Genomic DNA, 26,944 nt, shown 5'->3' on the forward strand with positions numbered 1-26,944 from the left:
TTTTATATCCTGCTTTGTGAGCATAGAAACAGTGATGTTTGCAGTCACAAAAGTAAAACGTGGTAAGATTAAGAACTAATATAAATTCGCTTTGCATTCCTTTGGCAACGTATCTGTCCTCAGTGGATAACCTGAGCTTGTCACTGCCACTCAGCATCTTCGTTACTCTTGTCTGTGGAACTGGGAATGCCCAGTGTGCAGACCAGTGCCCAGTTAAGTTTCATCAACTGAGCCCTGTGCAGAACTGCCAAATTCCAACTTTTTTACTGATTTTCTGAATGGCATAAGCTTTATGATTTACCTTGGGTAATTTTCATGCTAAACTGAAGGTATTAAGTGACCAAAGTATTACTCAAGGAGTACATTTGCTTTCAGTGAAAATTCCTCACTGCATTAAAAGGCATGAATGCAGCAGCAAGGCAGGTAGTGGGTGCAACTGTAAATTAAACTAGAGTGCTTTTCACTCAGTAAAAAAATAACTCCACAACTCTATTTGTCCTCAACATAACTCTAAAAGCCTACAAGCAACAAAAAGACAGATTTGCCCAAGTAATTTAGTTACACACACAAAGCTGTTCTATTTTTTGTCTTACAGCTTTAGGGCACGCTGGTGATGGACACTGGGAAAAAAGAAATCTTCAGGCAGGATATGAGGCAGTGTTACAGGGAGCAACAGTGATCGACCTACCTAATAACAGCATTTGTAGAAGCATCAGCATCCGAGGAGTTTACCAGCAAAATATCTGTCCCCGTGGGAGCATCCTCCGGAACAGTGGCAAAATACGTGTTAAAGGCAAACGTGGGGACGTTGTCATTGACATCATCCACTGTGACAGCGATGGTTCCAGTGCCAGTGAGGGCAGGAGATCCTGTGGGAAAGGGGGGTACAAAGTGCTAGAGGTTACAAACACCAGCATGCTGATTGGAGCCCTGCCAGCCCCGATTTGGAGCCGAGCGCTTGAGCGTGTCACAGCTCACAGAGCAAGGAAGCCAGCTCAACACAGACAACAGGGTCAGGTCTGTTTCAAAGTCATCTTGACATAAAGTACAAGTTGTGAAAGACACAAAAAAATAAAAAAGTTATTATTTTTCTTGCTCCATCTAATTCCAGAAATATTTTGTAATACAAGCTCAGTGGAAAAAGATGGTCTTGGAACTGCTCAGAAAGCCTTCCTGTAACAATTAGGACCAATTTGAAGATGTGGTTGACTTTCCTATTCCTCTGCAAGAAGGCCTTCGAAGGTGGCACGCTGACAGACGTGAAGACTCCAGCCCTCAATTTATTCACCCACTGAACAAATGGAGTGGAAACAGTGGCAAAACCCAGCTTTCCGCGTGGCTTTTCCACTGCCGGTCGCACCCTGACCTGGGGAGACCTTCTGGGAGCGGGTGAGAAGGCTGCAGTGAGTCTCCAGCCCTGTTGAGACTCATTCTCTCCACAGAAGCAACCATCTATAGCAGCAAATAATGCTCGCTCCAATGGGATACTGGCTTACGGGAAATCAGGCTGAACTTATTTAACCCAGGGCTTTCATCCTCCTTGCTATTCTAAACTTAACTCTGATGAGCACCAAGAAGCATGAAATAGCATGTTTATTCATGTGCAATCTCTCAGTGTTTGTCCTCTTCAGCTTTTCCTTTGTCAAATCCAAAAAAAAGACAATGAAGACTTTTACAAGTTCATGTTAGTTTTGTCAGTCCATTCATTACACTTCTTTTCAGCCAAGAATCAGCAAGACATCTCCTGCTAACCAAATTCTTCCCCTGGAGGAAAGGCATCATTTCTTTCTTTGAGTACATAGGAAGGAGAAGGAAAAAGTGATAGCAGAGCATGAAACACTTCAGTTATGGCCGCTTTTACTCAAAAGACAGATGATGACCATGCCTCTTTTACCTAAGACTGCATCGCTTTCCCCTTCCATCTCAGATTCTCCAATTCAGCATTTGCTGGAGTGGGATAAAGCGAGGATAATGAAAGGCTTTGGGCTGGAGATTGGTGCAGTCCTTGCTGCAAGGCAGGCATATTACACGGAGCTGTCACTTGATGGAACACAGGCAGCCCCAGTCCTTCCAGCCCGGCCGAGGACTGGGTCACTGCTACCCAAGGTCACTGCTGCAGCTCAGCCCCGGCGCTGGCCAGGCGGCTGGCTCTGCTCTCGGGCCTCATCTGCTCCTGGCAAGGGCTCCAAACACACAGTTCTCACATAAAAGGGAAAACAGCAACCCATTTTCCTACATGTTAACCCTTGAAGGATGAGGAAGCGAGGAGGGGAGAAGCTGGGAGCAGCCTCAGCACGGGCAGGAGGATTTTTCACCACAAAATGCTTGGCAGTAACATGTTTTAATGCCCAAACAGCTGAATGACAGAGCTTCCAATTGAAAGGCGTTATAAACCTCACAAGGCTGGGCTTGGAGGCTGCTGATCAGAGGGGAAGGATCACAAGGCCGAGGAAAGAACGTGCAAGCCAAGGAGTGTAGATTTCACATCACACAATAGAGGCCTTTCTCTGCTCTGCTCTGAGGTAATTCACTCTGCCAATTAATAGGCTTTCAGCCAGGAAGGTTACATTAAGGCAATAAGTCTGACTCATTTTTTAGCCTTTTTTTTTTCAACTCACGATTTTGTCATTTAGCCAAACACATATAGATAGAAAAGCCTGCAAAAGTGCTCTTGATTGCTGAAATATTGCCTGTGAAGTGTTTATTATTACTGCATTAAAGGAAAGAGAGTCCTCAGCGGCGTTTGCTGCGTGTGTCATCAAGCTCTGGCCTTCCAAACGCATTTTATTGACATTCATCTCGCAGCTAATGAAATGAAAGGTTGAAAGTTGTAAAGTTTCGCAGCTGATTAAACAATTTATATATAATTCAGAAATTAATCTTGGGTAAGTCACATTCAAAGAGCATCAGTAATGCAATTCAGCCTGGAAAAGAAAGCTAACTCACAGCTAAAACCTGAAACTCGCTGTTTCAAATGTATTTGCTAAGACAAAGCCAAGGCCAGAAAATTCACACATCCCAGAAGTCCCACTTTAATTCAGCTGTTTGAAACATCCCAAGTCACTGGTCCTCGGTTCTAAACCCCAAACCTTTCTCATCTTACTCGGATGGAAAAACTCACATATTTACATTGGTTTCCTGTCTGTGTAGTTATCCAGATATGGGGCTTTTTTCCCATCTAAGTAAAATATCACGTCCACAAATTTAATCCTTTATTCTATTACACCAAAGACAAAGTTGCAATTTCACAGAGAGTCCTCAAAGCTTTTACTCAGTCGAAATTAAATGACTAGCTCACATTTCTGCAGTTACTGAGAAATATAAGAAGAGGAAATTACAAATGAAGTAATTTCATATGGAAAAGAAATAGCTCAGGGCCAACTTCTACCGTCCTCAGTGAACTTCCAGTGAAAGCTGTGATTGCATAAGGACCACAGAATTTGGCCCTTGGTAATAAGCAGGTTTCATAAAATGTACATGTCATATTTGTGGTGAGAGAAGTAGTTTCCACAGTCAGGCTGAGTTCCCAGATTTCTTAGTTTTGCTTCAATAGCAAATCTTCCCCAAGTCACTTAATTCTTATTAGGGCAGAGCATCACCCCTATTTTAATATTTTGCATAAATAACTGCAGTAAATTTAGTGTAAGTTCTGCAATATTAGCCAAGCACACAAGATGACCCCAAACCATTCTTAATAAACCAGCCATGTTACAACCTATCTAAAATTGCTGTACACAGCCACACAAGCCTCTGAGTACTTTTAAAAACAGCCCTGAGGGCTAAAGCCACAAAGAAACATACACTTTTCCCTTAGTGAACTTGCATTAAAATTTTCTATGATTTTTCATAATAGTTCAGTCTATTTTTTTCAGCAGAAGCAGCAAGTATTTCTTTGTCAGACACTCCTCATTTAGAGTATTTCTCTAGTGTTTTTTTTTTCCCAAATCTCAAAATACTACATCTCACAGAGTCTTAGAGTATCCAAGTTGGAAAAAGAGTTTTCTAGAAGGATGAAGGAGTGAAGGAACCAAATGATGAATAATGAAAGAACATAAAACTGACTATGTGAATTAAATGGGGGAGACTGAATTGCCTGTTCCCGTCCAGTGAGTATCACATCTTTAAAATTTATAAGATGGTGCCATTCATATATTATTGTGATTATAGTTGTGGATTTCCCATCTCTGTGTGCTGAGGTCTGTTTCTGTGAACTGCACAGTTTATTTCCTAGGTGGCAGCTGTACATATACACTAAGCAGACAGTCCCACAAACGTCCACACACGTCATTGTTGAAATAGAGATTAACCTGGGGTGGTGTCAAAACAGCAACGCTGAGTTCAGGGGGAAAACTGCTTCCCACGGATGCTCTTCCAAAAATTTCAGCTTTTTTGCTTACATCTGCAAGTAAACATGTGTCTGGGGACGAAGAGAAGGAGCAGACCTTGGGAGCCTGTGGTGGAGGATGAGTTACAGAGAGAGGTTATGAGAGGCCACGTTGGGCTGGCCCAGCACTGGGCTGTGCTCCCCTCTCTGCATGGGACACTGGGGAAGTGACATAAAAACAGCCCTGGGGAATGTGGGGCAGGATGGGACAGGATGGCTCTTGGCCCAGCAGGATGGGACTGGCACTGGCAAACAGCTACAAACAGGTTTTCTGCTCCATTCACCCATGCTTGCTTGAGGCTGACCACCACCAAAAAATATGATGATATTTGTAACTTTTTACTTTAAAAGTTGTAACAAGCACTCTCAATTTTTTCCTCTCCCTGTCCAGGAGAGATGGGATGAAATATATTGGCTCTGTGCAGTAATTCAAACAGCATAAAGGAAACAGAATACAGGAAGGTGATGGTGGGGAGAAATACCATTTAACCTGGCAATCTTTGCTTTTCAAATGCTGCATAACCAGCAAAGAGAGGTCAATTCTTATGATGGATGAACTCATCATAAGCCACTCATTGCCCTCACTTGTGCTGATGCTTCAAAGACAGCAGGTCACCCACAAGGGATGCACCTAAAGACTGTTTTCACTTCTGCCTTGGTCTATCCATGCAGCCTTGGAAGAAGAGAGCACCAAGCCCCACGAGCTTGTCCCTTGTTCTGGGGAATGGGGAAGGCGAGCTCTTTGGGCTCCCTGGGGCTCCCCAAAATACGTGGCAGTGTCTGCTCTGGTACACGTTCAGCTCCCCACACCGCACCTGGGTGACTGGGGAGTGATCAGAGCACTTAATGCACCGGAGCAGCAAGAAAAAGCCACGAAAGGAAACTTGCAAAGCCATTTAGGTGCTTCAAGAAAGCTCAGGAAAAGATGATGCTATTGGAAATTATCTCGGCTGCGTGGTGCTGCTTGGCTCACAGCAAAAATTAGAAATAGGAGAATGTGTCCAGCACACCATCCACATATTGTTTGAAGCCTTAATGGCTTCTAGGTCCTGTCTGCACCATGCTTAGCACAGCAGATAGTAAAACCATCATTCCTTTCAGAAACCAGGAACTCAGAAGTTTTTGCCAGCATTAAAATATCAAAATCACATGCTAGAAAACTAACAATAAACTTAAGCAAAAACTCCACAGATACATTTCACTAAAATGAAAAAAAAAAGTATTAAAATTAAATAAAATTAATCTAAATGACTAATCAAGACTCATCCTGCAAGCAGTTTACCATGTTTTGTGGTAAATTAAACACATCATTATCCTGAAAATTGGAAAGCAATTTAACAGAAATGGAATTTTTGCCTCAGTGAAACGTGTTGCTTTGCAACAAAGCGGATTTCTCTTCTCCAGTCAAACACTCAGTGAATGAGTCCCAGGGCTAGGAGTTGTATGTGTTATCACAGAGAATTAACTTTTTCACTCAAGTAAACAAGGCCTTTCTCACAATAAAGTGACCAATCTTTCTAAATGCATTTAAATGCAGACAGAGTGTGCTGAGCCTCACTCAGCTGGTGAGTTTTAAAATAAACACAGAGCTACATTAAATGAAAATGCAACAAGCCTGCATTACACTTTGCATTTTCAGTGCACACGAGGCTTGATTTGGAACATGGATGACTTTAACTAATTTTCCAAGAACACAGAAGAAACTGTGTCTGTGAAATGAGAAAAAGTCCTTTCTACAAGATTGTACCACAAATATTTGTCCTGGCTGGGTATGTTGACTGTGCTTTGTTTTCTTCTTACTCAATTTTTCACCACAGGCTGTCATGCTAAGTCTTAAAAACACTGGTGAACCTAGATTATTTTGAGACAAAAGCTAAAATAAATGGCTAATAAAAGATATTAAACAGTTAGAAGCAATCCGTACTCTCAATCAGTTCAGTGGGTGACTGAATGAGACATGCAGAAAACTCAGATTTTCAAAATTTCTGAGTGTGTCAAATTTGAGTTTATCTCCTAGTTAGGTACAAAGCAGTAGTTGATCCCAAAGCTGATTTAACAGAACTTGAACTTCAAAAACCAAGGGAACAGATTGAAAGTTGGGGTAGATCCATACTTTTGCAAGGATTATTTAATAAGAAAAAAAAAAAAACACAGGAACTTTCTGTACTACATCAGTTATTAGAAAAGAGAGTATCAACTCCTATCCAGCAACCTAAATAAGCTGGGAGCAAACAGAACTAAATCTGAGAACATAAAAAGTGAAAAGAAAATAATAAATTATTGACTAGACCAGAGCCCAACCTTGTTCAAGCAACAGCACATCCAGCCACACTTAGGCTGGTGCATGTGCATGAACCCAGAAACTCACACCTGTTCTGAGAGGGCAAAAGAAAACTCTGTCCCAAAACAGGGATAACACAATGGGATCTCTCATCTGCTCTTATCCACGTGGGTTTGAAATTTGGATACCAAAATTCCTGACTGACTGCATCCCATGAATTCATTAAGCTTTGGAGCTTCAGGACAGGGCCAACTTCACATTGCAAGGAATGTAATGTGCTGTTGAAAGAACAGGAGTTGCAGGCACACAGAGAGACAATTTTAAAGCCTCTAGTGTATATACATATTTCCCTATCCCTGTTTTCTTCCTCTGATCAGGAGCAGTTTCCTGCAGCTGTTAACCCAGAGAGCTAAAAACAAAAAAAAGCTGGAGCACTGTTACAGACCTACAGGAACACAGACTGAGAACAAAACTCATGCAATAAAGTATAATATATATATATAGCACAGCTCCAAGATATTCAACAATCTCACACGTACATACTGCACATTTCTTAGCCAGAAATGCATTTACTTGCAGAGCAAGAAGCTGCCTTTACCAAATTTTTCAAAATAAGAACAACTAAGGAAAACTGTGAACTTAATGTTCATAAAAACGGTGGCACATGACAGGTTGTAAGGGTGCAAGGAAGAAACTGCTCCCTGCGAGGGTGGCAGGGCCCTGGCACAGGGAAGCTGTGGCTGCCCCATCCCTGGCAGTGTTCCAGGCCAGTTTGGATGGGGCTTGGAGTGACCTGGGCTAATGGAAGGCGCCCCTGACTGTGGCAGCAGGTTGGAATTCAATGAGATTTAAGGTCCCTTCCAGGCAAAATCATTTTATGATCTCCCTGTGCCTGCAAAAGGAGTGGGCATGGCCATGAGTCCCACCCAAGGCCTCTGTGGCAGAAGTGAGATTGAAACAAAGTGGAACTGCAACTCAGGAGAAAGGCAGAGCCATTAAAAAAAAAAAACCAAATTTTGTTAAAACCACCATATTACTCCTCCTTGTTATAAGTTATTGCTGTAAACAGTAAAAACAGAGAAGCTGGCTCCTGCAGGGGCTGCTGACTAAGGCAATTTTTGACAGCTTGTGACTCCTGAATATCCCACAGCGAAATTCCTGTAATGCACAATTTTGAATTACACTTTAAAAACACCCTGTATAAATAGAGAAGATTAACCAGCAGGCTAAGTGTTCAGGCCATATGTGCATGTTTTACTTGCTTTATCCTTGCAATTAAGGCTTCCTGAAATTGTAGCTTTGTATTTGAAGATTGAGCTAGCAGACTTACAATTTATAAGGTGTAATGTGTAATTTAAAAAACTGTTTAAGATCACCAAGGCTGGAAAAATCTTAGTATTTCTCAAAGGCTGATAAACTGCTTAACAACTACTCCAAGTACTCTTCTGCAAAACAGATTACATTCAGAGATCTCATTAGCAGATATGAAACAGAATTTCACAGGCAAGTGATGTAAGCAAAAGAACAATTGAAAATTAAGTTTGATGTAAAAGTTCCAAACTAATCAGAGCAAGGTGGATGAATGAAGAGGTAAGGGAGGAAGTGCAACAGCTTGCAAACTGAAAAACAGACAATTCTTCCTAACTTGAAAATGTTAAAGTATTAAACATTATACTCTTGCTTGGTTTGCAGCTTAAATAAATTAACCTGGATTTTTTTTTTAAGAGCTATACCCAGTTATTTCAAAAATAATGTCAAAGTATTAACAGTTTCTAGGCTCTGAGATAGGGCAAGACCCCGCTATTAGACTGCCACAACCACAAAATGCCACTCTCAATTCTCTTGTTTTCTGATTTTAGAGATGGTAAGACAATATGAACATTATGAACTCATTGATGAGTGTCACCATCTCAGTTCTCCCTATTTATTTAGAAATAAATTTTAAAAAATCAGGCAGAACTACTGCATCAACAGTTTTAGTATCACTATTAAAAAAAAATAATAAAGCCAGTGAAAGAGAAAACCGCTAAAACTAGGCTAGAGCAGACAGCATTGACACAAGGAAGAGCTTCCATGAACACAAGGAAATAAATGGAGCTGGGACAGAACCCAAAATTCATTTTGAAACAGCTGTGCCATAAAACAAGGCCACAGAAGAGAGCAATCCTTCTGTCAACTGCTAAACACCAAGGTGAGCAGAAATCAGCTTCATTTAGCTCCCCAAAGCCTCAGCAATGGGTGTATTTAGATGTTGCACAGAAAACATGGCAAACAGGGAATCTCTAGCTGAAATAAGTGAGTTGCCTGTATGTTTTGAAAGCAGCAAAATTTTAAGATAGCTAAATTTGTTCTAAAAATAATATTAATTCCTTTCAGACAATGCCTTTTCACACTGCATGTTCTGTGTTTGGTATAAATACAGTGTCTGCTAAGGAAACAGGATGAGTACAAGTGTCTTTTAGTCTAGCCAGTTAAATCTCACACAATGTTGAGTCTTAAGACTTTCTAAACATTACTACAAAATACAGATGTCCTTTTGTTGTTGGGAAATATCTTGAAATGTGTTAAAAAACCAACACAACTGCACTGTCATCTTTCATTTGACTTTAGGATTGAAGGGAACCAAAAGCCAAGCTCAGAAGAGAATTCCTGAGAAGGATATAACCTCTCTGCTTGGTCTCCCTCCTACATTCTTGAAGGAAAGAATGCATAAGTTGGGGACCAACACTTCCTAAAGAAAAAACATATGGTTGTTTTTCATCCAGGCCAGGGATGCATACAGAGAACAGCTAACTAAATATAATAACCAGTTCAGTGATTCATTTCTTTCAGGACTATTTATCCAAATCAGTAAATAGGTTATTTAAGCAAATGAAATTAAAAAAACCCAAAACACAGGAACACAGCTTCTAATTAGAAACATCACAATTTGATTTTGGTTTTCTTGTGGCAATGTGCCATTCTGACCAACCCAATCAAGAGATGGGGGCTGCAGTTTATTTAAACAGTAGTCCTGGGCAGTGAGCAGGTTTCCAGATGTGCTACTCCACATCCCTGCAATCAATAAATAAAAGGAGGAGGACTGTTGGAATGCTAACATTTGTCCAGAAAATTGCTCAAAGAGTTAAAGACACGGATGATAAAAGCAGCTGCACCAGTTCTTGTCATGCTGCCAGAGTTGAATGTTTACCTAGTGCCGCATCCCCACCAGATGGGGTGAAAAAAAAAAGGCAGAAAGTTCCTTTTCCCAACCATTTTGCCATGAAGAAAGGTACAGCAAAGCAGAGGAGATTTATGTGGTACAAGCAGACCCGTGAAGACACATTCAAATAGCTGTGTGTAGGTTTCTTGGCATTTATGTTTGCGGACATTCTGGGGCAGCATCTGCAATCCAAACACTATCCTGTTACTCCACAGTCCATCACCTTGCCTGTCGCTGTATTTATAATTCATGCACTCTGGCCTTACAGCCTGAGCTGCAAGAGGCTCTCTCAATGGGGATGGCTGAGCTTTGGGGTTGAATTATGTTCTATTTCTCGACCCAAGCCACAGGTGTACAGCTCTGGAAGATGCTGAATGTTCCCAGTGATGGATGCTCTGCATGTCCTCATAAATCCGCCAGCCTAGAGCAGCGGCCGAGCACGCAATGCCCAGCCACAGGGAAAGCAGGGTGGAAGTGCAGAAGTGAGGGAAGAGTGATGACAAACCAAGGTAGGAATCACAGCCCTTTGTGCAGCCTGCCTAGTGGAACTGGGCACGAGGCAGGCTGCACAGACACAACTCACTGAGCTGAGTCCCAGAAGTCGTTCTGTCTGTCCTTTCCCTCCCCCAGCACACAGGGAGGACTCTCCACCAACCCATGATCCAGCCTGAGGAGCAGGGGCAGGATTAGCAGCCAAGGCCAAGGAGTAGCTGGGCCTTTCCCTCCCCCAGCACGCAGGGAGGACTCTCCACCAACCCATGACCCAGCCTGAGGAGCAGGGGGAGGATTAGCAGCCAAGGCCAAGGAGTAGCTGGGCCAGAGCCAGGACAGTGCACAGATCACAACGGACTTCCCTGGGCCTGAGGGGAGGCCTTGCTTGGGAAAGCACTTCAACAACCGCCCGCATTCCCACTGCTGGGGCACGTGGTCCCACTGATCCCCACCTGACCTGTCCCCAGCACTTATGAGCAGCTCAGCTCTTCATAACTCACGAGTCTCACATGCCCAGGGCTAAGATCTGCTCTGGGAGAGCACTCCAGTGTGCAGTGGAAGAGCACAGAGATCCCTGAGGGCACAGGCACTGTATCCTATGCAGCCACGCTGGCCCCACACTTTACCACATCCCAATCTTTCCCTTGCTGTTATACTCGGCGTACCTGCTGCCAAAACATGCTGTAAATCTGTGAAGGTGCATCGGATGGACACCTCGAGATAAAAATAATGAAAAATTACAGGTCATCCTTCTTCCAGCAGCTTCCCTTACACAGGCCAAGGTAACACAGCAAGAATCCACAGTCACAACTTGATGAAGTGAAAATAAACGTAAGAAAAGCAAGAAATCCTTGATTATGGATAAGGAGACCAGGAAGACAGCCAAAACTAAATTGGGAATCCATTAGTTCTTATGTCTAAAGGTGCTTCTAAGTATGTATTGTGTCTGCTTCCTGGAAAGAACAGGAAGAGTTGGCATAGACTTCTTTAGGAGCAGGATATCATCTCTGAATGCTTCAAACCAGTCAGTGTAGCCTATAAAAATTGATATCCAGACACTAAGAAAAATGGGAGGAGGGCTGGACAGACAGTATTTTGCTCTTGATGGACTTTTCCTGAGTTAACTGCATCTGGATGTGTACCATGATTTTTATCTGTAAAAATCCCCTAAACCTTAAATCAGATGCACCATATATGGCAGGACTCTTCTGTGGGCTGCTAAAGACTACTTGAAAAGACTGTTTGTTACAGCTAATAAAAGCCAACCTCAAAGTGCAAAGGATATTACCTTTTCCTTGACTCATTTTCAAATATAATATGGATGTGGACAATTTCAGACAAATCTGCTTTTTCCAACACTTTGGGAGGCACTGCTTCCCTACCTGTATTGCATGAGTATTTCTGGATGAATGGTCTGTAAGCAAAGTCCTTCTTACTAGGAATTATCAAACAAACACAAACTAAGAGACTCAGTAGAAATGGTTACGTTAGGCAAAGAGCTGGACATGCCTGCGAGAGTTTCTTTTATAAACATTTAGCAGCTGCTCAAGAACATAAATACTCCAAATGCTTGTATTATCCATTTCAAGATTGTGTCATTCCCACCTTTTTTGCTAGTGTGGCAGGAAAGACACCATTTAATGAAACAAGCACTGACTAGCAGCAGCCAGTGTGGTACCACCTGGATATCTACTATGACTAAGGTTCCCATCCCACTTGCATGAAATCAAGTTAAGTTTTGCCACTGAGAGAAGACTTCCACTTTTCTGTGATTTAGATACATCATGACTAGCATAGTTTTCAATGTATTCTTTGCTGGTATGAATTCAGAACAAGTCCTCAGTGCAACCAGAAGATGACAGCTAATGTTATTTACCAGCCTGGTTGAAAATTATCCCAAATGACACCAGCTGTGGATTAGTCAGGTTGCAAACTGAAGCACAGTAGAGCAGCTACATTTAGCTTGAAGTTAGTACTAAACAGCTGCTGCTGAACACACTTGCTAGTACATTTTAACACTGGCAGGAGAGCATGGGAACTTGTGAGTTAGCTTTACAAGAACATAGCAAATTTAAAAAGGAAGTTTCAAAGTGTTTAATCAGTGCGATATCTACATGTTTAAACACAGGAACTCATAAAACATGCTGCTGTTCTTGTCAGCCACTTATGGCAAAGGTCCCATGCACACCTCATGTATTAATGTCTCCCTGGATTACCTGAAACTCAGACATCTCCCAACACAGGTAAATATTTTCATTTGGGACTGATGGATTCAACTGCAGGTTAAATCTCCGGGATTGTGTGGGGTTTTTAGGAACCAGAGGCTAGATAAAGCCTGTGCTCTGGTAAAACTCTTGGTTACACACCATGCTAGGCGTGGGGCACAGCTGAGTTCTGCTCCCCTCCCGCTTCCAAGAAGGACAGTCAATAATTGCTGGCTGCATGACACCACTTTTATCAGTTCAGTCTTTGGGTGTTTTGCTCTGTACAGTCCTCACTGACTTTTGCCAGCTTGGACTGAGAGACCAAAGAGACATCAAGACAAATCCAGCCTCAGCTTCTGAAGGAACATAAGGACATCCAAGGCCAAGCGAGTCCAAGTCACAAGTGAGCAGTTTGAGGCAACAGAGTAATAGAAAGCCAGTGTAAAAAACATAAAGCACACAGTTACCCCTAGCCAAAGTACAAGACAAATGATACCTCAAGCCTTAAAATTGTGTTTTTCAGCTTCAGCTGTGCTCAGACAGCAGAATACCTGAGCATTGCTGCAACAGGAAAATACAAGCCATAGCTGTTGTCACTGGCACAAGACACTGCACGGCAGAAAACAAAACTGTATTCACTTGTCAACAAGTCGGCTCTGCTTCTATTTTTACTGCTAGAAAGCAGGAACAAGTTCTGCAGTAAATTAAATCCATCAAACCATGGGAGACCAGAGATCAGTCCAAAGTATGATGCAGGATGTCTTTGTTAATAATACTCACACCAAAATCTGAAACCAACATTTTGGGCTTGGACACCTCAAGTGAAAGGGCAATTAATCTTCATAACAAGACTTCACATCCCGTTTTAAATGACAGAACTTGGAATGCATCTGGTATTGTGGTGCAAAGATACAACTGGATGCTGAGCAAAGCAGAATATTAAAATATTGAAATGCAAATTCTTATTTCTTTCCAGGTCTAAGATTTCAGTAAGATTAACTGAGTAGTCAGTCCATAGCTGTTTTCTGGCCACTGATGTGACCTTTGTGACATTCATGATGCCAGCATTATACAGGGTTCTACTGCCGTTTAAATTTTGTAGTAATTTTGCATGAAATACTTATTGCTTAGGTAGGATCACAAATTACTGCATGGCAAAAATCCATCTACCTAAATCTGTAGTGAGCATTACCAACAGCAGACAACTGGACCTAGGAATAAAATCCCGATTCCCAGAAACCAAATTCCCTTTGACATCAGGTAAGCCCGGCTCTCCCCGCGGAGATCCCCATTCAACACAACTACCCGACCTCCACCCACTGCAGTTTCAGACCACCACAAAACCATTTATTCTCTGTCCCGAAGGCGATGTTTCCCACAGGAGCTCAGCAGAAGAGAAGCCCTGCTGCCTCACCTGCGTCAGCAGCCGTGACCAGCAGCAGGTACTGCTCCTTGGCCTCGCGGTCCAGGCTGCGCTCCAGGCGCAGCTCTCCGCTGCCCGACAGGGTGAAGGCTCCCTCCTCATTGCCAGCCACCAGCACGTAGCTCAGCCTGCTGTTCAGCCCCTGGTCGTCATCCCTCGCCACAACCTGCACAAGCAATGCACACAGAACAGGCATCAAGGACTGTAATGTTATATTGGGATAGAGGAAGCGTTCTCTGTGGTAATAATCCAAATGAACGCGTTGAATTAATGCAAATGCTACAAGTATAAATCAGCTGTAATTGGAAACAAAAATACTTAACACCGTGGTGGTGGATTTAAAAGTGTAGTCTGAAAACACTTAATAGTTGATTATTTATTTTTCTCAAGTGTAAATACAGTAAGACTGTGTTGGGGCTCAGTGAAAACCTGGTATAAGCTAAGCTGTGTATGAGAGCAAGCACTGCACGTCCTGCTGCCGGATTCCATTTAGCTCTCTCTCAATATTTGGCACACAGCATCATCCCATGTAGGCAACGACCAGATTGAGAGATTTGTTGCATGGAAGTTGAGAATGAGATGAGAGGATAGAGCAGACTCTCAAAGTCCCAGTGGAGGTATGAGGATAGGCAGAGAAAACACAAACAGAACGCCAAAGAATAATATTAACTTTTGGTAACAAAAAAACCCACACACACACACACAAAAAGGAAATCAAGCCAACAAAGACTGCAAATTCAATTAAAGCCAAGAGGCAACTTCTGCACTGTTTTGCCCTTTTTTAATTTTGAAGGAAGGACACTGTGTATTAATACCACGTAGGCATGCCAGCAATGGTCAGAGACACATTTATTGCTGAATAAATGTATGTACCCACCTGAAGGATAACTTTTGGGAGCGTCTCTAAATTCTCGGGGACGTTCACAGAGTAGGGGGAAAGCTCAAAGGTGGGAATGAAATCATTGACGTCCTTCAGGACAATACTGACTGTGGTGGTATCAGTCCTGGGGCTGCTCCCACGGTCAGATGACTGAACGGTCAGCGTGTAGGAGGGCTTCTTCTCTCTGTCCAAAGGCTTGGCCACAGTGATCACCCCCGTCACAGAATCGATCCGGAACTCATTGCTGGCATCCCCGCCCACGATGGCATAGCGGACCTGCCCGTTTGTCCCCTCATCTCCGTCAGCAGCCAACACCTGGATTAAATCCGTCCCTGTCAAGGTATTTTCCGCCACCTCCACTTTGTAAAGCTTCTGGGCAAAGAGCGGGTTGTTGTCATTGATGTCCAGGACGATGACCACCACGTCCGCAGACGAAGAAAGCGACGGCTGGCCCTTGTCCGTGGCTACCACGGTCAAGGTGTAGTTGGCCACAGCCTCTCTGTCGAGCTCCCCGGTGAGCCTCACCTCGCCATCAATGGTGCCGATGCTGAACTTGTTTCCTGGGGGTGGGAGCAGGCTGTACTCGATGTAGCTGTTGGGGCCGCTGTCGGGGTCCGTGGCCTGCGCTCTGAACACCACCGTGTCTATGGGCGTGTTCTCGGGCACGTAGGTGAGCCTGGGCGAGGTGAAGCTCGGCGGGCTGTCGTTCACGTCCAGCAGGATGATGGACACCTGGGCCGTGCTGGTGTACCTGGAGGCTGGCAGGGGGGCCATGTCGTGGACCTGCACCACGAGGCTGTAGAAGGACTGGCTCTCCCGATCCAGGGGCTGCCGGACGCTCAGCACCCCGCGGCTGTCGATGCCGAACTGCCCCGCGCTGTCCCCGGACGCGATGCTGAAGGACAGCTGGGAGTTGGGACCTGGTTGGGCAGGGAGAAGAAAGGTAGATAACATGACTTCATTCCACTGGTACCCCCTTGGTATCAATATTTCTGGCCTCCTTTCCACAGGAAATTTTCCTTCATTTTCCCACAGAAATAAGGACTGTACAACCACGTTGAGTGTTCAGCCTCCTCACCACCACTTTTTGAATCCATCTGTTAATTTCAGCCAAAGTTTCACAGTGCAGCAGAAGCCTTGAAATTGTTATTTTCTGACAAGATAATATACATGAAAGAGAGAGGGAGGATGTTAATTGGAGAGGCCACAGAGGGAACGCTTGGCAGGGTTCATCTCCGCTTTTCACTCAGGAGCTCCACGGTGGCACCACAAGTAATTTTTCCCCATCTACAAGAGTTAGGGATAAAGGATTTGAAGGGTTTTCCTTCAGAAACCAAGACTCAGTCGTTCTCTGCTCACTGAACATCTGGTTTCCTCCATTCTTCCCAATTCAACTAAGCAATGTTATTATTAATGTAATTATTTCATGAATTTTTCCACTCAATTAAAAAAAGCCACAAGCAGAAACTCCCAAGCCTAGCTGGAGCAAGCCAAGAGTGAATAGTGGGGAAAGGTATGCTTGCCATATAAGGCATGGTATTCCAAAATATCAAATGAACAGCCCTCACTCATCTCATGATCAAAACATAACCAGCAATTATGGTCAGGGGAGAGATTTATCATTCCAGTAGGGGAAATGCATCCTGAACCTGGGACAGGGTAGTGAAATATCCTTTAATAGTCTTTGTGGGAAATAATGTGGGCTACTGCATCAATTCCACAGTTCACTCCAAACGACTAATTATTGGGAATATCCAAATGTGGAAGAAGTTCTCTCCTCCATCTATCTTACCCCTATTTTAATTAATTTCAAAATTGTTCTTGCTTTGCATATTCAAGGCTATGTTTAGGATTAGTAAATTAGCCAACCATTACTTACTAATTTACCTCTCAAACTAGCTTGTTCATGCAAAGACAGCTGCCCACTTCACTGATTGCTGTGCATTTTGTCATTTTACTCAGAAGCTCTTTTCTCTCTGAGTGAATTGCTTTGATAATAAAATTATCCCTACATTAGATTTATTAATCTCTGCTGTTTATTATGCTCAGACTTGAGAAGTCTAGTCTTATATGTTTTTCCCCCAGTGGCTACTGTAATTGGCATCTTTCTCTTTTTTCCTGTAGGAGTCAAATTATAAAATTAATAGAACCAAACATGAAAGACAAAATATTTGAATGCAATTAAAGAAATTAATACATTTATCTGCCAGATATTAGTGTTTCTCCATTACTTTGATCCAGTGAAGGATGGTGAGACTTAAATGCTACTCTGCTTTTTGTTCAGTTGTATTTTCAAATGACCAATTATATGTATGAAAGCCTTGATTTCAGTAAAGTACTTTTTTGGAGATGGGAAGGGTTTGCGCCCTGCAAAAGAAAATAACTTTACACTCTATTTCCCCCTCTCCCCTCCAGTGTTTTCTATGGTGTTTATTCCTAAGAAAAACTTAGTTTGTTATTCCTTATCTTACCTCCATGAACATTTCATTCTTTGTCCTGTATTCTCATAGGTTTCCATGCTGCTAATGCTGATATAAATTAAACGACGAAACAGAAGAATTGCCTAAATATCAGTGGAGCCAGGAAGGGAACTTAATGAACTATTCTCTAATTTAAACACAGCATGTCAAGCTGGCATTGTCCACCTCATCCATTCCCCCTTCCAAGGTTTGGAGTTGGGCTTTTTTTAGGGAGAATGCAGGGACATCCTCTTTGCTGAACCTTGGGTTTATTTAATCTGAGGGTTCATCTGATAAAACACTGAAAGGACAGACATGGAGTCACCAATTTCATGATAACGTTTCTCTAAAGGGTTTTGTTTCTGTTTTTATTTATTTACTAATAAGACTAAAACAAAACCCAACAAAACTGCTTCCTCCCTGCCATTCTATAAATACCTGTGAAATTCAGCTGGGAAATTACACCAGCTTTGCCTGGAGGAATACCTAAGCAAAATTTTAACAAACTGACAAACGTGTGTGCCTTCCTCTGAGATTTTTCCAATTAATTCTTTGTTGAAAAAATAAAATCTGAATTTCAAAGTGAATCAGTCTAAGGTAACTGAGTTCTTTCATATATATTGTTATATTATTAAATATCCAAGAGCTGTAGCTGATATTTGCTATGGACCTGTATATGAAACAGTCTAAGCTGAGATAAACAGCTGCTGTTTCCCAAGGGGTGTGCTGAACAAGAAAATGAAAATTTGAGTATTTTCACTATCACCAGGTTTCTGCCTTTTATCAGTATTTATCCTAAAACCACAGCCATACCTCATTATAAAACAATGTCTTTTCAGAGCTCTTTCAAACTATAGGATCATGTAACATAAATAATCAACGAAATTATATTTGTATTGAGTGCATTATCTGTGAGCACATGGAGAAGAGTATAATACTAGCACTAGCTATTTCTGGGCTCTAGATAAACATAAGACAACACGAGATAACAAGTTTGGGCTTGAAACAGAAACAACAATAGATCATAACATTTTCTTAAGTTACAGTCCTATGGGAGAACTCAACCTGGCATGCTCTTGGAATGATATTTCTGCCCTATTAATTTTACATCCAGCCTGCTAGGAAAGCAAGCGTGCCAGAAAATATAAAAGGCAAGATATCTGACTTCTCGTTGCATTGCTCCTCAAGTACTCATTTGCCTCCTTAATAACTGAGTGTGTGATGAATTGAGTTGATATATCAGTGCTATGATATAGCTCCCATCCACTGTGCACAGATGGAAATTAATGTATGGGGTGCAAGAGAAAAGGAAAACAGACTCATAACAGCAAAGTGAAATTAACTTCCAGGAAGGTTTGAAACCAAGTGCTGTAGTCCTGACAGGAAAATAAGATAGGAAGAAAGAGGAGATAGACACAAACCCATTTATCTACAAATCTGGAGGAACAATCCCTTTCCCGGGTCTGCATGATACAAAAGCAAGCTCCTCCTCCAAATTGTTTGGTTTACATAAAATAAAAGCCTTAATGAGTGTGGTGAAAGAGGGATTAATGCAAAAACAGCCAGTATCACAAAGTTATGACTTCTGATTTGTTGGCTTATCCTATGGAATCTCTTCTCCCTTCCTCAGCTCGATCTCAAAACTAGTTACAAAATTTTTACCGTGGAAAGTTCCATCCATCAGCATAAAATTTATCTCCCCACAAAAATGTTGGAGTCCAACAACTCAGCATTTCCTGAGGAAAAACTGCTTTGCTGAGCAACCTGGATAGGTTCAACAGTCAATTTAGGTGCACAAAGAGGGATTCCCTGAAGCACCTAGGTGCTTTGTCCTTGAGGCACATTTCAGTGTGAGACACTTCCACGGGCTCCACTGAGCCCCTGTCAAGTCAAGAGGAGACAAGGCTGCTCAACATGTCACAAAAATAACCTTGAACCTGTAAAGTCACTGTGAGTTATGAAGAGTTTTGCATTAATTTCACAGGGTAATGGCTGTGGACACTTCAGAAAATGCGGTACACGATGGAATGTTGTTTATGCATGTTAAGGTCATATTCTGTAATTCTTCTTCTTTGGGCACAAACTGTATGGCAAAATGGTTAAGCAAGCTATAAAAATTGTACCTTTTACACTCAACACATTAACATCCACTAGATCCCATAAATAATCTCAATATTAAAGCTTATTCCAATGGAAGTTTTCCTGAGATCTCTTTCAGTATGTTTTTTGACCTCCACTATCAACAACTTGTACGATAGACTTCATGACAGACATAAAAGTTATAGTGCATTTAAGATGACTGCAGATAACATCTGATATTACCACAACCCTCTTCAGCATTTTTAACAAACTTTCAGAAAAAAAGCTTGGCAGACTGAGGTCTAATTTAAATGTGAATTTAAGCACACGAGAACAGCAACTTAGAGGTAGCCCTTATTTTCCCTTTTTTGAGTAAGTCTAACCCATTGCTGAGGTGAAGCACAGATTTAGGAGCACAGGCACGGAATGTCAGGGAGCTCCTACCGTCATCGGCGTCGGTGACGCTGAAGTTGAGGATGGCAGATCCAGGTGGAAGGTTCTCCATCAGGGAAGTGCTGTAGGAGGCCATGCCAAACACGGGCGGGTTGTCGTTGACGTCCAGGATGTTGAAGTACACCCTGATGGCCGTGGACTGGCCTCCCCCATCCTCAGCACGCACGGTGAGGATGTAGTACTGCTGGGCTTCGTAGTCCAGGGCCCGCGTCAGGTTGAAGACCCCGGTGACGGGATTCAGGAAGAAGATTCCCTCCTCATCATCCTCGCTGATGGTGTACGTGATCTCCCCGTTGATGCCCGAGTCGTCGTCGGTGGCAAGGATGGCTGCCACCAAGGACCCTGCGTGGCACAACAGAGCCAGCTCAGCATCAAGCAGATCCACAGATGAGAGATGCCCTCCCAGAGAAACTGAAGCCTCAACACTGTCTGAATAACTATTGAAAAAGGTTTTTCAAGCTGAAAGAGACATCACATTCTTGCTTTAACTCAAAGAAATGGCCAGGAATGGTTTTTATCCTTATGCAGACTAGATATCGACAGGGGCAAAAATACCTTTTGTCCTGCTAGGCATTGCCTTAGTATGACTCAAAGGACTCAAAGTTTCTTCATAGCACCTTATTTGCAGCATTCTCATAATAATGACTCTCAGACTCCCTTTTCTGCAGACAATCACAAGTTCTGGAACCTTCCAGACATTTCTTTCCAAATGCAGAACCCAATATGTGAGTACAAACCGCACAACCCAGCTCTGCTTTTTGAAACAGAGCCTTTGCAGGGTAACTGTGGTTAGAAAACTAGAAACCCTATAGGGGTCTGTTCTCCGCTGTTTTCTGAAATTCAACACCCTGTGAGTTGGTGCCAGTGTTTTCATTTCTGCATAGCTGACCTATCTGACTAGAGTTTGGAAATCAAGTGTCACTTTTTAGTATTTCGAACACTAATTATAATTAAGATCAGCTCATTTCCAAGAAAAGAAATCATTAGGTTTCCTTTCCCTGGAACCAGATGAACTACGTGCAGCACAGTTAACTACTTTCAAGCAACGGGATAATGAAAACTGCTTAAATCATCAGAAAAAAGAAGAGTGCTGTAACCCCCTTTAATCCATCTGGATATGCTGATATCTTTCACATCCATTTGATGATCTCAAGCTTTAATGTTTCTTTAACTGCAAGGGGAATGGGAGTTACTCTCTGGGATAGAAAGTGGAACCTCAAAGGGGAAACCTCATGGTCCTTCCCCACTGGGTGAGCCTGCCAGCTGCTCCCAGACTTCTGCAGGAGAAGATGCAGTACTTTAATACAAAATCAGCCTATTTGTTCCTTCAGCATCCATCACTGCTGAGCCGGGTGTAAAACACTAATGTACGCCCTGTAAACAATTAATGAGAGAAATCTTATTTTAATGTGGAGGGAATTAGACTTGCCTTTTCCAGGGTTATTCCTGCTGAAACAGACCGAGACTCAAGGCTCTGAGAGAAAAGAGCATGGCTGGGGATCAGCAATCAAAGCACTCTGTGCTATACAGACATCTCAATTACTTCCAGATCAGATTCCTGAGGCACAGCTGATTGCACTGAAATTCTTTAATGTGAAACACCACCAAATTTTGGGACATAGACTGTGGGGCAGAGTGCAAAAGTTGGAGGCTTGGGGGTAACCTTAGTTGAAGACTCCTATGCTTATAGAAACCCTTATAAAAGCTTGAAAGCTAACACCAAACAATTTGCATCTCCTTGGTTTATTCATGTTTTAGAATAAGTTTCTAACATGCTATTGGCAGATATTGCTTTTGTACTAGCAACCTGTATAAAATCTTGGAAGTAATACTCATTTCTCACCTGGAGACATGTAATAGAGCCCAGTATTTGAAAGCTTTTTCTTTTGATCTAAATACTTTTTAGTTTACAACCTCCCTTTGAAGCATCAGAAAGCACTCTCGCGTCCAAAACCAGCTTTAAACGAAGAAAACAACCACGCGAGTATATTCCACGTCCTGTTTACCTGGAGTGGCATCTTCTGGGATGTCAAAGGAGTAGACAGGCTTGGAGAACTTGGGGATGTGGTCGTTGACGTCGCTGACGGTGATGTTGATCCTCACGTCCGAGGACTGCAGGCCGTCGTCGGCGCGCACCAGCAGCGAGTACTTGGAGCGGCGCTCGCGGTCCAGGCGCCGCGTGGCCACCAGCTCCCCCGACTCGGGGTCGATGTGGAAGCTGTCGTCTGCCCCGCTGATGATGGTGTACGTCACCAGGGCATTGGCTCCCTAAGCCACAACACAAGTGGTCAGATCGCCTCGCTCGCCAGGAAAACCACATCATAACTCGCAGCGAGACGAGGATCGTTCCAGGAACGGCGCTCGGGGATTATTTTTCAGAATGGTTTCCTTTAATAAACAGCCTTCCTGCCCAGTCCCTGCTTCAGCCCCACATGCACACAGTTTTTATTTATGAGACGTGAAATGATGAGATTACCCAGATACTTTGTGCTCCACTCTTCAATCAATACCAAAAAGCTCTGTTACCTGTTTTAGTTTCAAACCAGCATCACCGAGCAGTGTGACCTCTTAAAACAAGAATAAACATTGATCCTTATTATCTTGGAAGGTTAAATTAAATCCCTGCTAGTGGGATCAGCTCTGCCTTTCTTGCTGTCTGGAGATGGGATGGAGGGAGCAGGAGAGGGAAAAAGGGAGGCATGGAAGCAGGGGGATGCTTCCATATGGCAGCACTTCCAGCCACAGCTCGTGGTCAGGAGAAACTCATGGAGGCTGTGCTTGCAGCAGCCCCTCAAAGGTCAGTTTTTGCATGGAAATCTTTTTACCCGTGTAAATAAAAAAACCCCAGAGTGACAAATCACACATCATTAAAATCACAGTTCTGATCTCTTGGGTTGTGCTGCAAGTCAAAAGCATTTGCTTTTGGGTCACAAAATTTCATTTATTCTTGGGGGAAAAAAAGAAGCATTCATGTGCATTTTGAGCATTTCAGTTGAAAGGAAAATTAAGGAAAAGTAATGTTATATAGAAAAATGTCATGTATTTCTTTTTGCAAGACAGGCTTAAGGACACTGAAGGTTTGGTAGCCTCCAACATCAGACACAGCACTCTAAACCCTGTGTGCTGATGGTGCCTGGAAATGCAAGCAGATATTTACTGTGCCCTCCTCTGGTGCCAGGGCAGAGCTCAGGTTTGACAGCTGAAACATGCTGCTGATGTGCCAGTAACATTCTGCAATGAACAGCAGATCAAAGAGATAAGGTGGAAGGGAATTCTAGGGCCGTTTCAAATGTTCCTGCCTAAAAAAGCAAATTAACAGGGATAAACACCTGCTTGTATTTGTGAGAGGAGAGACAAGCATTAGTTACCTGACCTTACCAGAGTGCCCCATGCCAAACTTTCTCTCTGGGGCTCTCTTTCAAAGAGTCAGACTGAGCTAACTGATAAAAGGGAATTTGGAAAGAAAACAGGCTTCAGCAGGTGCAGTGCTCCATCTGTGTGCTCAGGTGTGCCACAGGCTTTCCTACAATTGTGTGGCTTGGCCACCACATCTCATGGGAATTTTCAGAGTGGTCACATTCTTCACCTCATGTTTGACCAGCCAGAGTCCTGCTAACACAGTGCAGCTAAAGCCACAGCCATGTGTGATACTGGTTTGTACTCTGCCCTCAATATAAACCCTCCCCCTTCAAAAGGCAAGGGCGAATAAAAAGGTATGTCAGCCCAAAGCTGCACATCACTAGGAAAACCTGCGCTCCGTGTATAGAGCTGGAGTTACAAATGTTCTGGCAGGGAAACTGAAATCATTCCTTTTGATAAAAACACTGACTGATTTCTCTCTAAGGTAACAAATCTCTTCCCACTGGATGCAGGAATGTGATTATTCAGAAGGGGTAACAGATATGGGGGAGTTCAGGAATGGTTAAAGAGGCTGGAGCACTATTGCTATAATCTTAGATATATTTGCCATACCACACCACAGAGGGGTAGCTCAGTATTTACCACTTCCTAAAAGAAAGACAAGCAGCTAGAATTTTTGTTTCACAAGCGCACCTTTCCAAAATCCTGGGTTTTGTCTGTGTATCAGGCTACTACTGGAAAACAGAGGGAAAACCAAAATATTTACAACACATTTGCACCATTCCCAGGGGTGTTCCCGTGGTTCCCTCTGTAGTAGTAAGATTAAGTACACCAATTAACAATCACAGGAAGATTAACCAAGCTAACACAAAAAAGGCCAGCAATAAAATTCTCCTAAGGAGGTTGAATCACCCTGTTATTGGAAAACAAGAACTGCTTGCTGTTGTCAAGTGTAACTCTGTATTTTAATGACAACACAAACTTTTTGTATGATTATATTGACTTTTTAGTCGTTCTCTTCATGGAAAGAAATAGTTTGAGCAAACAAAATTAACATGATTAACATTTTTATAACTTAAGTTTCTAAAATAAATGAATGCATCAACAGCATGGTAGTTTCTTCATAGCACCTTATTTGCAGCATTCTCATAATAATAACTCCCAGAGGGCAAAATTCTTTTGCAAACAAATTCATGTACAGAGCACACATTTTACCATTATTTCTTTTCTCCACTTTTTGGTAAAATAAAACCTTCTTTTGGAAGGGATAATATTGGTCTTTGTTAGGTCTAGTCAAAGGGCAAGCAGGCATTATCACAGTTTTACTTGTTCTCCAAGGCTTGTCTCAGATTAATTTTATTGCACGCCTTGGAACTGGGCTCAACTACAACATCTTGGTTCCAAAGTTAGCTTAGAGCTCCACAGTACTGGACAGAACTTTGTGAATGACTGCCATAATTCCTAAGGCCAAACTCACACAAAGGGATGAAGAAAACAAGTAAGATCATGTCCAGAATGGCACTTTTAGCACCAACATTCAAAACTGAAATCCTGCTCCTACCTCATCAGCATCCATGGCTGTCAGCTGCAGGATTTTAGATCCATCCCCTATGTTCTCCTCTACAGTCAGGTCAAGCATGTCTGTGGGGAATACTGGTGGGTTGTCATTGATATCCTGAAGTGTTATTTCCACCTGTAAAAAAGAAGGAATAGGAAAAAACTGGAATGAGCACTGGACATGGATTGAACCTGAACGTTACTAATAAAATAATTCTGAAAGAAATCAGGTAAATTGCTCTTAATCACATGAATTAGCACATTCCCAAATCACACCAACAAGAGGAAAAGCTCGTCCGGATATTAAAATTCCACATTGTCAAAAAATACTCCTAGGAAAACCTCTAACACAAATAAAGTTAATTTGACTTGTTGATAGCAACTGATTTTAAATGGTCCTAGCCTAGTTTACACTGGAAGAGATCCACTGATAGACTGTCATTGTAATCCTCAAAGTCAGCCCCTGGAGAGGAACTGCCAAGTGCCGGGGCAGGAGATCGTTCAACCATTAAATGCTGCCTGACATAAAGATGAGGTGGTGTAAAATTCTCTCTGAAATGTTTATGTATTGGCAACTCTCCGTTCCGAGAGGGGGGAAAAAACACCCTTGCACTTAATATATTTTATAGCAAATAATCTGCTTTTCTCTCTCTCTCTCAAAACTCCCCTCTAATTGCAAACATAAACGTTGCTTTAGGAGCACCCACTAGCATCTACTGTCCTTGACTATCCAAAACTCAACAAATGCTCTCTTCACGTGCCATATTTGCATGCCTTTCCAAGGAAGAATGACAGTTCCTGAAAGGTTGTTTTGTGATCTTTATCCCTAGTTTTTCATAAGCAAGATTGCTGCCCTGCTGATGCTAATCCAAAAAGATGCAGAGCTACATTTTCTCTTGTTGCTGGGTCTGGAATGTAATACTCCAAAATAGGAAAAGAAGACACAGCTGTTTTATATTTATCATGGGAAAAAAAGTATGCTTTTGGACCCAAAATAATAAACAGTCACCAAACTCTGAAGACCCTACTGAGGAGAAACTGAGTAGCTGAAAGTACTAAGGAACACAGCAAGGCAAAGGTATGGATGACTTAAAGAAGGTACCTGGACTGACAGACAAAATCTTATTTGTGCTACAGTATCTGCTATGCCCTTATCCACAAGGACTCTCCAGGCATTCAGTTGAAAATATGGATTGGGCTACTCTGGATATAACCAACACAGGCATTTCTGGTGATCCAAATCTGTGATTTCTGCTGTCTCTAGTCCCCTGTCATAACATTTTCTTCTCTGTTCTGTCTTCATAGGGAGCACCAATTGCCAAACTGTTTTGACTTGATCACCAGGATGATCCCAAACACAGAGGAAATATTATATTAATATTAGTGTAACATTAATATAATAGCTATATGTGCTGGAAGTGGAGACAGAACAAAGGTCTTTTACTCAAGGCTGTAATTTATTTATTCCCTATTTAATCCCTTTGGACACTCAAAAATGGTACAGGAAGCAATTCACAGCCTGAGACAGATCAACCCAGAAGGTTTTATTGTTAAATTTATATCCCTGACAGCAGAAGCACAAGGAGTGCTGAGCAGAGCATCACAAGCAGAGACTGACAACCACCTCACCAGACACAAACTTTGGGAGAAGAAGCCAGCCTAGGTTGGTTTTCAAGGAGACTGGGTGACAATCAATCATAGAAATGGGAGAGATGTGGTAGAAATGGCAGATGAAGGATTGTGCCAGCCCTCCTTGCCCATGGAATAGCACAGCACACTCCTCTTGCTTCCCTCCCCAAGGTGCAGCATTTCCCCAGACAGGGCTTCAAGGTAAAGCAGCTGCACAGCTCTGCAATTCCTCTGTTCCTACCATACATGTCATTCACAGCTCATGTTTCAGCTGCAAGTGACATTTCACCACCAGAACCCATTTCCACGATGAGAAATTGCCCTTTGTACAAATGATGTGAAAAATATGTGACAGCTTCTGGGGGGTTTGGGATAGGAGCTGTGCATTGCCTACAGCTTGAATAATGTGAAATAGCGAGGATCCAAGAACACAGATGGCTAAGGGTTGGGGGACAAATAAGTTAATTATAAAGTCACATTCCAGGGAAGTGTAAAAAAGAAGAATAAAAGAGGTAATTTTATTCTGAAAAATCAGTTTACA

The 26,944-nt window shown here is 42.5% G+C and overlaps 1 protein-coding gene across 1 annotated transcript in view; it reads right to left on the reverse strand.

Moving 5' to 3' along the window:
- Positions 1-26,944, reverse strand: part of FAT4 (FAT atypical cadherin 4) — a 121,050-nt gene that overhangs the window by 36,010 nt on the left and 58,096 nt on the right. The window contains exons 2-7 of the mRNA XM_014266069.3: positions 24,779-24,910; positions 21,864-22,125; positions 19,849-20,199; positions 14,864-15,786; positions 13,978-14,152; positions 689-869 (exon numbers count right to left, since the gene is read on the reverse strand). Coding sequence (XP_014121544.2) covers positions 689-869; positions 13,978-14,152; positions 14,864-15,786; positions 19,849-20,199; positions 21,864-22,125; positions 24,779-24,910 — 2,024 coding nt within the window. The remainder of the gene's footprint in view (positions 1-688; positions 870-13,977; positions 14,153-14,863; positions 15,787-19,848; positions 20,200-21,863; positions 22,126-24,778; positions 24,911-26,944) is intronic.

The sequence above is a fragment of the Zonotrichia albicollis genome, chromosome 5 (genome assembly GCF_047830755.1).
Source record: "Zonotrichia albicollis isolate bZonAlb1 chromosome 5, bZonAlb1.hap1, whole genome shotgun sequence".
Lineage (NCBI taxonomy): Eukaryota > Metazoa > Chordata > Aves > Passeriformes > Passerellidae > Zonotrichia > Zonotrichia albicollis.